The sequence below is a fragment of the Caenorhabditis briggsae genome, assembly GCF_000004555.2.
Source record: "Caenorhabditis briggsae complete genome, chrIII, whole genome shotgun sequence".
NCBI lineage: Eukaryota > Metazoa > Nematoda > Chromadorea > Rhabditida > Rhabditidae > Caenorhabditis > Caenorhabditis briggsae.
In genome coordinates, this window is record NC_013490.2 from 5,672,270 (window position 1) to 5,682,731 (window position 10,462).

The window sequence follows — 10,462 nt, forward strand, 5'->3', positions numbered from 1 at the left end:
CAAAAACTCCGCAAATTTTTTTAAGCTTAAAAAAGATTTACCGTTTAGAATTTATGAAATTTTCATATTCTGAAAATGAGAATTGAAAATTTAAAGAAATTAAATTTTGAAATTGTCAGAAACAAAAAAACAAAATCATATTTCAGTTCGTTCAATGTTATCTGGAAAGGGGCCATCAAAAGAAACAAGAATAACAACTACAATTCGCCACGTTGGGCGGGGGGGGAGCTTTAGGGCTTAATCGGAGAGTATGTGGGAGTGACCCGTGAAGTTTGGGAGTTACCCAATCGCACGGGTAACTCCCGTTTTTGACGGGTAACTCCCTGAGAATTACCTGAGTATCTAATACTAACCGTTTTAAAGGTACATACATTTTTACAGTACTATAAACAAAATCTAATAATTTTCTATAAGGTTACCGTAAAACCTGTAATGGAAGGGTCCCCGCACAGACGAGTTTGAGCTAGATTTACTTGACTCCTATGCAAGATATCAAAAACGTGTCAACTGGCAAAATAATCTAAGTTTTGGATAGTTATTGAAACCACCCAATCAAATGCCACAGTTGAGTATTCTAGATTCTCACCTGTAGATTTATTAATAATAGCCGTTGGCTCCAGATTGATCATATCAGTGAATGCGCCGCCGATCGATTCGCCTCGTCGACGGCTTCTTTCTGATTTTGTGCCATCTATGGACGATTTGCGACGCGTCAGCATTGTCGTCGACAATGCGGCCGCACGGCACGCTGACAGACCTGAAAATGAAATTGGATTCAGTTATACGGATAGGAAAGGGTCAACAGGAGGGATGAGCTAAATTTATTTGGGGTTGGGGAATTCAGAATTTTTAGAAACTATGCGGAAACACTTTAATAGAACGCCACCCTTAACTTTAAACTTTGAGCTAATGTATCTCAGTTCCTGTGAAAGATATCAAAGAGAAATAAACTTACAAAACATTTTTCATATTATGATTAACATTTTGTTAGTTGACCTCTGTTTGAAATCTTTTACAGGAAACGAGATAAATTGGTTCAAAGTTGACGGCTTTGTGCATTCTATTAGAGTATGCGGAAACTGAAAACACTAGAAATTCACTAAAACGAAAAGTTCAATGAGAATTCTACACCTTCAAACGAAATAACTAAAATAGAGAATACGTTCGTTTTGAATACTCTCTTGGGGCTTGTTAAGTGTGATGGTTTCTGCAAGAAAGAAGAAGAAAAAGTGAAGAATCAAAAAGATATCCTTTCTCAGGGGATGCAAAAATATGCTCGTTTCCCGCTACCTCCAAAAAACCACTTCCAATTAAAATCGAATAAAGTTCTTTCTTCTTCTTCCAGAAACAGAAGAAGAAGAAGAAAAGGAAAACGACCATTCTTCGTTTCTTTGCCTTTTTCAGTACATTCGAAAGGATTTCTGTGGTGCCAGCGGACACCCTAATCTCTTTTACTCGTTTGTGGACCACAGCCAGTTTTTTTTCCTTTTTTTAGTGATTTTATGTAGTGACCAACAAAACCCCAAAGACGATTTACAAAACAGATGAGCTGTTGTTTTTGTTGTCTTTTTTGGAGTACAGGTTCAAATATAAATTTAATCTGAGCCAATTTAACGATGTTCCTGTCGAATAGAGAAAACACCGTAACGAATACTCTGGTCAAATTTCAGTCTAATTTCATTTTCATAATTATTTTCTAGCCTATTTTTTTCGATTTTCCGATAATTTTCATCAGTTTTTTTTCATCTTTGCACTTTTTGGCTTTCTGTGATAAAAAAAATTAAGAATTGATGAAATGGAAAAAAATAGGCCAGAAAATTAAGGATTCCTCTACCGCACCTAAGCTCCGTACTCTTGGTGGTGGTATTATTTGAATGAAGTTCATTAAAAACAAGATACATACAGTATAAATACCTAAAACAATTGAAATTGAATTCATAGTCTTCCAGAATTTAGAAACTTTCTTAAAAGTCTATCTAAAGAAACAAGGGTAGAAGAAGAAGAAAAAAAGAAATAGATGCTGAAAGTGTCGAGTTACAATTTGCACACACCCACTTCCGTTTTCATTAAAGCGCTCCATTAAAAGTTTTTTCTTTGGAAGAGTTGGAATAGGAAGAAGAAGAAGAAGTAGCTCATCATCTAGATCTTCTATTAAAATGACCTTTGAAATTTGCGAATGGAGAACAATAGATGGAAAAAAGTAAGGGTAAAAGAGGAACAAGGAAAAAGCAAATAAAGAGAAAACGGACCAACAGAAGGAAAAAAGGAAGAGAAAAAATAAAGAGAGAAAGAGAGAGAGAGAGAGAGACGAGGACTCTAATTGGTGATGCTCATCTGATGAAAAAAGAAAAGAGTCTCTCTCTCTCTCTTCTAGAAGAGAGAGAGAGAGATACAACGTCTTCTGAATGAAGAAGAGTTCTACAAGTGTTGACGACGTGTACACACTAACACACGTGTGTGCTTCTTCTTTTTGCCTTCGGGCGGTCCTTCTTCTTCTACAACCGAAGACGACGAAATGCTTAATGAGATGCAAACGATGTGAGGAGGAATCCGAAAAAAAGAAGAAGTTTGCTTTAGAGTGTTTTCGAATGGCTTAAGATAATGTGAAGAAGCTGGAAGAGAAGAAAATAAATGTGTTAGGAGAGTGTAGGTTCAAATGTACACTCGGGACGGATACTTTGTTTTCTTTTGTTTTCTTGGTAGTTGCTAATCAGAAATGGTAAAAGGGGGGCTATCTATTCACAAACTGGAGTAAGCATTTCAGAGTTGATAGTAAAGTTAAGCTGCTCATTTCCATCGCCTGCTTGGTTACTCTCCTTATGGATATTGTTTCTGGCCGAGAAGATGCAAAAAAAAATTAAGTGGAATGTTTATTTTTAGGTCTAATTACAATTAACCTATATAAACATGGAGAATCAATTTACAAAAATCTAAATCTGAAAAGACCTTTTTCAAAATCTGAAAAGACCGTTTTACAGAGCAAAAAAGATAATGTCTTTGGTAGATATCGAATTCGGAACTTTTTCAGCTCAATCTGTGATTTGTAATCCTCCAAACTTGGAAACAGCCCACCTAAAAATAGGAAAAATCAAGAATTAAAGTGGGTCCCACTTTTGTGACATTCTAAACCTCACTAGAGAAGGCCCCAGCTTGGGTGTGGCGATACTGGTGGTGACCTATATCATCTGAAAGCTGAAATTTTCTTGATTCCAAATCTGTTTTCAAAAAGTGCATTGTCGCGGTAGTTTTCGAGAAAATTGGGTCGAAAGTTTCGGAAAATGAAGTGGATTTTTAATTTCATTTTCCTTTTTCACGTATTTAAGCTATGAAGCGTTGAAAAAATGTGGAAGCGTGGTCAAATGGTTAGTGAGGAGGAATATCAAATGATGCCTCTCTGGTTCGACTCCCTCGAGCTGCTGAACTTTTAATGAATTTTTTCTTCGTTTTTTTTCCGGTGACTGTATCTGACTAAAAAAACAGATTTGGAATCAGCAAACTGTCAGCTTTCAGATGATATAGGTTACCACCTGTATCGCCACACCCGAGTTGGAGCCTTCCCTAGTCAGTATTTTAAATGCCTATTTTCAGGTGTTAATTTTTTGATTTTTGAAACATGACGTCTTTGGAATACAATCTCTTTTTAAGCAATAAAAATGTTAAAACTAGAAAAAAATGGAAGAGCCTTTAATTGAAAAGCTATCCGGAGGTACATTGAAACAATAGAAGATCAGGCCCTTCTAATACAGGTTCTACGGAATCCTATCTTGTGAAAATCAGTAATTTTTACAAAATTGTCAAATTTAAGATTCTCTCACTATGATGGATAACTCAGGTTCACTTTTTCCGATTATTCAGGATCCGAAATATCAAGCTCCGGTCAGTTCTCACTCTACAAAAATAGTAACTTGAATAGAAAAGAGTACGAAAAAGAAAACTTCTACTTCTATTTCTTCTTCTTCTTTTTCTTTTTCTTATCCTTCTTATTCTCCTTCAGAATAAGAATCAGAGATTCAGATGAGATGGACAAGAAGGGGCAAAAAAGAAGAAGAGGGAGGAGAAGAAGAGGCGGAGAAATCTAATAATCTCATAGGAGGAGAAGATGGAACGAAAGGCTGAGAAATAGATGGAAAAGATGAAAAAAGATACATTTCAGAGCAATTTATGAGAAAGGAAAATATGTTGAAAATTGAAAGGCAAAGCGTATAGTATATATATATATATTTCATTGGGTCGGATAAGAGCTTTCAATCAAGAAAAAAAAATGAGAAGGAAAAAAAACAAAGAAGAAACAGCGCCGGATGTCTTCTGAATCTGACGGGTTTTTTTTGTGTTCTCCTAGCTCCATTTTCAGTTTTTTAGAGTCAATCGGAATTGGGTCAAATGGGCTAACGATACGAAATTAACCAATGCATCTCTATAAGAATTTAGAATGGAAAAATGGAATAGACACGCAATTTGACTCCCATTTTTGTTTTCTAAATTTTCCGCGAAAATTAACGGAAATTGGAATTGAAAAAGAGGAGGAGTTGAAATATTCAAATAACAATGAGCTTGAGAATGAAAAGCATTTATAAATGCTCTATTTTTATTACTTTTTATTGAATAAAATTTCAGGAAAGCTTGATATAATAAAACTAAGATTTGAAAATGTAATTGCGGTTATAAAACTAGTAAATATGGCTCATGGAGTTTATTACTTTTTCATTTATTGATCTTACTATTAATATTAGCTTGGGCAATTTGGCTGTTCAGGGAAAGGGAACCAATTTGGGGTGTCTAGGAGAAATATACACAAAAATCAGAGTTCAGAAAACTGATAGAACTCTATGATGTGAATTCAAAAGTAGTGTGATTTTAGGATCACAGTACGTATATTGCAAAAAAACTTTCATAAGTAATTCTCATATTTTTTGAAACTTTCTTCGTGATACTGACTAGAAGAGTAATAAACAATTACCAGGGATGTTTCAAGATTTCTGTTTTTGATTTTTCGGATTTTTTTCGAAATTCAAATTTTAAAGTGGAAACTCCATTTTCCGATTACAAAAACTCCGAAAACTGTTGAAAAATTGACAAAAATATTTCGCAAAGAAAATTGGAAGGAATTGTGCTCACAAGCAAACTTTTCACGACATACCGTACAAAAAAATCTAAATTCTCAAAAAAAATGCGGAAATATTTCGACCGGAATTTCATTCAAAATTTTTGCTAGGAATTATTCCGGTCAGAATTTTAGGAATTTTCGGAATTCCGAGTTCTGTTCCAAACATCCCTGCCACTTATCGTAAAACCTGCATTAGAAGGGCCCCTCTAATAGAAGAGCCCTCCAAAAAGGGATCCCTGTAATAGTGAGGCCCCTTCAACAACAAAAAAATATATTCCGGAAATACAGAAATTTCACAGAATTTTGTTAGAATACAGTTTTTGCTCGAAAACTTGCTCAATTGATATAATTGATCGATGTTCATGAATTGTAAACGAAAGTTCACAGATTTGTTATGAAAATTTTCGGAAGAATAGGAGAGCTCTCCCGAGGTACCTCCTGAAAGGAACGGCCCTTCTAATAGGGGTTTTACCGTATTTAGATAAATTCCTGATACTCATTCTCAAGTACTCACCCAACAACTTCGCAGTGGTTGACGTCATTGTGCCAGGAAGGAATGTCTCAGAAAGAGAACCAATTTACAGTAATCCTTCGACGTCTGGGCTTCCGCATTGAATGCCTGAAGTTATGGAAATCCATAATGTTTTTTTAAAAATATAAAAAGTGTAGAGAAGTACGAATTGGGTCGTTTTAGGAATAGGATGAAACAAGTATTGAAGGCTCTAGATAGGAAACCAATATAGAGGTGGGATGTGGAGACAAGTGTAAATTGAATTTCTACTCCAATTTCTTTCTATATTTGGAAGAAGACCAAATATATTTTGTACTGAGAAGAACATTGACTACTCATAGAAAGCACTCGAAAAGTGAGAGGGAATTGGAGAAGAAATGAGTGAATATTGTCCCTTGGGAACATAGAAGATATAGGAAAATGAATCTCGGAAATAACCGAGAACTTTTTCACCCAAATTTCCCAAATACGAAGAGTTCATATGAAAACTTTCATGAAGAAGTAACGGATTTTTGTGTTCCTTGCAAAGAAAAAAAAATTTACTTGCAAAGAAAAAATACCGTAAGCCTTGTAATGGAAGAGCTCCGACACTTCTGATGTTATGATAAACAATTCATCAGTTGACAGCTTTTGAATATCTTTTACAGGAACCGAGATAAATTGGCTCAAAGTTAGGGGTGCCCTTCTGTTACAGGTTTTACGGTATATTAATTTTAGAAACTTTAATTTTAGGAGTTAGATTATGTAGTGAAACTGGAAAATAAAAAATCTTGGCGTTGAAGATTTTTTGGAGCGTTGAAGAGTTTCTGAATATAAACTTTTTAAGTCTACAAGATTCTGATGAAGTTTTTTTTATTCCAACTTCTGAGCCTTTAAAAAGTAAAAATATCCGGAGTATACTTTCAAGAGAAACAAAAAATCTAAAACTCAAAACTATAAATTTTATGACGACGACGGAAAAACTTTTGAATGTTTTTTATTCAACAAACTGGACTTTTCTTGTGTTTTGATCATTAGAGGGGGGGGGGGGATAATCATAACATTCACTACTGTCTGTGAAGCTAAAATTATCTAGTCTACATTTCAGTGATGATGTTGAGCCCTGAGAAAAAAAGCAAATTTATAAGATGGAAGAAATAAAAAACGATTATGAAGAAGAAATGATGATGCCTGAAGTAATCAAATTATATATGTATCGCATGTTTTTCTCAGCGTTTTTCTTTAAATCTTTTTCAACACACATGCTTTCGCAATCGATATAGCGAGGAGAAGAGATATATTAAATTTTAATATACTCACATAAATTAGAATGCCGTCTGTAATAAAACCTTTAATTCGACGCCATCTTAATGGAATAAAGAAAACCTAAATTTTCGCTTGATTCACAGAATAGCCCTTACTTGAATTTTGGGTTCTATGATTGTAAGGCACGTCTTTAAATAACCTATTTTGGACCACCATATTGTTGAGGATCGGTTAAATGATGACGGTGCTGGAGACAAGTGAATCTCCAGTTTACCGGCAGTTTACCCTCTCAGCCATTAGCTACTAATCCCTGAAAAAAATTAATTTTTTAGGTAAAAAACACAAAAAATTTTGAAAATCTGTTGAAATAGTCTTGAATCAACATTTTTTGACACTTCATACTGATTCCTAAATTGAGTGTTTCAAAAATTCATTCTCAATCCTTTTGGTCATTTTAGGGATTTTGGAGTTAATCATCAACATCGTTGCTTTACTGGCTGTTGAGTTGAAATTGATACGAAAGGTTTTTTTACAGTAATCTGGATGGGCTACTAATGGTTTTTATACTATTTTGTGTTGTTGTTTGTAATTGAAGCAAAGCTTTTAGCTGAAAAAATCCCAAGACTGATTTTGAAATTCGGTGGTTTTGATTTTTTAGAATTACTCGGTTTCATGCTCAAAAATTTTATCTGCAGCTTTGAGAAACCAACAATTCAAAAATACTTTCAACAGTTGCTGCTTTGAGACTACTCTAACGATTTTCAGCGGAAGTTGTTCAATTTGTTTTTCACAAAAACTTGAGATTTTTAATATTTTTTTTTTCAGGAGATCCCATATTTTTGAAGCGGCCTAAAAAGTGAACTTTGCGCCTTGTGAGCTCAACTTTTCAATTTTGTCTGAAATTCTGTATCTGTATTCTCAGAACAATCAATTTAGAAGGATATGTGGCTGTATAATAATTATTCCTTAAGGAGTCATGACAGAGTTTTAAACATGAAAAATTAGAATTGAAATTGACAACTAGAATGAATCAGAGATAGACTTCTTCGACAGCAAACAAAACATGAAAAAAGTTTCATGAATATTGGAGCGGAGTCAAAACCTAACTAGAAGTCAATCTGTGCGAGTTGGAGAATAGAGAGAAAAGGTCAGAAGTGAACAAAAACAAAGACAAATAGGCGGCACACATTTCTCCTAGTTTTTTCTACTTTTTACTCTTTTTCCATTCTAAGAGTCATAACTCATAACGGCAAAAAGGAAAAAAAAAGAAGAAAAAGTTTGTCGAAGCGTATGCTTTTTTAGGGTGAAAAGGAAAGACGAAGACGTTTTTGAAGGAGAATATGTCGAAAATGTTCGCCTTTTTGTTTTCTTTTTCTGTTTTTTAAAACATTTTTTCGGTTCTTGCGGAATGTCTCTTGTCACTCAATATGACGAAAAAGGGAGATGGTTATGAGGGGTATATTCAATGTATTTCCCCTTTTAAAAAAACTAGGTTTCCTCTGATACGTGTTGCTCCATGCGTTTCTGTAGAACTCGCTACGAAAAGGAGCTTGGACTTTTGTAGGTTATACCCGTTCCTAGGGCTCATAGTCATTTGCTCGAAGATCATTTTCTAGAAGTGCCCCATGTACTAGAATTTCCCTTTTTTCAGAGTCGTTAGAATTCGTTGGGTCAATACTACAGGGATACATCAAAAGGGCTTTCATTTTCTGAACGAGAAAAAAAAGCCTGGAAACTCTGATTCTAGCAAGTTCATGCACTTCCGTAGAGTTGATTATGAAAATGAGCTTAGACTATTTTAGGTCATACACGTTCTTGTAGACTCGGCATTTAAACCCAGTTCGATGATTTCACACTATGCTGATATATACAAAAATCGGAGCTGAAAAGCAACTGAAATCTTTAAAAATGAACCGAAAATTTTAGGTTATGGTGGTTTTCATTCCTGGGTCCTTAGCCACGCCCACAAGCTTTTCTCTTCCATTTCTCTTTTTTTGTACAAGAATAATAGTGTGACTTCGATATTTTCATATTGTTTGACTTTACTTAATGATTATATCCAAAAACCTTTTCATCTTTTGAAGCATCTTCTAGTATAAGGAGATCATTATCTTCCAGAAAACGATGGAGAAGATAATGGGAGTTGTCTATTTAGAAAGATGCCATCCGTTTTTTTTCGAGCTCTGAAACCGAGACTTCGATTGTTTCGATTGAAATTGGCTGAGCATACGGTTCCTGCTGTCAACTTTTGTCATAGTTTGAACACCCTCTTCTTTGCTATGGCGCAGTTTCCGCGAGCAGGCGCATTTCGCGTCTTGCGGAATTTTAGTGGGTGAGAATCCTCGCTGCTTCGCATCGATTTTCTATGAAAAAACTTCTTTTCCTCACACTTTTACCTATTTTTTCGCTGGCAACAGTTAACGTAAGCACTGCTTAAATCGATTTGATTAAGAACATTTTTGTTTTTTTTCAGGATGGTGGGTGGACGACGGAAGAGAAAGATATCGTACCTCAGAAAGATAAATGCAACATTGAGAGACACGATGCTGCTGAGCTGACACAGAAAGAGTTTTTAAAAAGGTTAGTGTTAAAAAGATAATCTAGAGTCCGGTAAGCTGGTAGTATATTTGGAAATTTTTTATCACTTCTTGGTTTTTAGGTATGCGTTTTCGGAACCTGTCATCATCTACAATGTCGACAATGCGGAATTCAAAAAGCTAACAGAAAAAAATGAAATGCTTTCTGTCTGGCGGGATGTTGATGTAACTTTGAATTCTGCAAATACCTACAGTTATACAAGGGTAAATTACAGACAAAAGAAAGAAAATGAGTCTTCTAAATTTCAGGTTCCAACAACGTTCGGGAGGTACATCGAGGAGAAAATGAAACCACAGAACTTGGAAATGCTTGGAAACGAGACGTTATACTTGTTTGGAGACATTGATCAAAAGTAAGTTTTCTGCTTCGACACTTTCTGATGTTGAAATCAAATTTCAACTTGATTTAATAAGTGCATTTTTCTGACGGCCATTCTGAAATTATTTCTGGTTTTGTACAGAATCTGGAAACCTCTACTCGAAAAATATCAACAGCCAGACTGGGAACTTCCTGGGCATACAGCTGCGCTTTCATTCGGAATCGCTGGTGCTGGAACTGGAGTTCCATTTCATTTTCACGGTCCGGGATTTGCTGAAGTGATTCATGGATCGAAGAGATGGTTCCTGTATCCATATGATGAAAGACCCGATTGGAATCCAGATAAAACAACATTAGAATGGTTAGTTTCTTCATTTTTAATTAATTGAAATCTAATTTGGCTGGAGTCGAGTATCCATAATTCTTCACAGGTACACATACGATTATCCAAAGTTGCCTCGTGACAAGCTCCCTTTGGAATGTGAGATGAAGCCTGGCGAGTTGATCTATTTTCCTGATAAATGGTGGCATGCTACATTGAACATTAAATCTTCTGTATTTATCAGCACTTTTTTGAGCCCTTGATTATTGTTTTATCACCTGTTTCTTTTCTTGTTTTTAGTTAACAATTGCTAAGTTATATTTCGTTCGAGTTATTGGCTGAATTCAAATATAGCCCCGCACCC

The 10,462-nt window shown here is 35.1% G+C and overlaps 3 protein-coding genes across 3 annotated transcripts in view; 1 reads left to right on the plus strand and 2 right to left on the minus strand.

Moving 5' to 3' along the window:
* Cbr-nca-2 overlaps nucleotides 1–2,080 on the minus strand; it is a gene marked incomplete at both ends in the record, with an annotated part of 10,822 nt that extends 8,742 nt beyond the window's left edge. Inside the window, 2 exons of the mRNA XM_045243796.1 lie at nucleotides 587–757; nucleotides 2,056–2,080. Coding sequence (XP_045096414.1) covers nucleotides 587–757; nucleotides 2,056–2,080 — 196 coding nt within the window. The remainder of the gene's footprint in view (nucleotides 1–586; nucleotides 758–2,055) is intronic.
* A 2,928-nt stretch (nucleotides 2,081–5,008) lies between these two features.
* On the minus strand, nucleotides 5,009–5,646 carry CBG25988 (the record flags this gene model as incomplete). Its single annotated transcript, XM_045243797.1, has 2 exons — nucleotides 5,009–5,058; nucleotides 5,577–5,646. The coding sequence occupies 2 exons, from the start codon at nucleotides 5,644–5,646 to the stop codon at nucleotides 5,009–5,011; spliced, it is 120 nt and encodes a 39-aa protein (XP_045100077.1).
* Nucleotides 5,647–9,225: 3,579 nt separating this feature from the next.
* On the plus strand, nucleotides 9,226–10,361 carry CBG18204 (the record flags this gene model as incomplete). Its single annotated transcript, XM_002642182.2, has 6 exons — nucleotides 9,226–9,282; nucleotides 9,334–9,440; nucleotides 9,520–9,661; nucleotides 9,707–9,810; nucleotides 9,919–10,137; nucleotides 10,208–10,361. 6 exons carry the CDS (start codon nucleotides 9,226–9,228, stop codon nucleotides 10,359–10,361), a joined length of 783 nt encoding a protein of 260 aa, XP_002642228.2.
* Nucleotides 10,362–10,462: the final 101 nt, after the last annotated feature.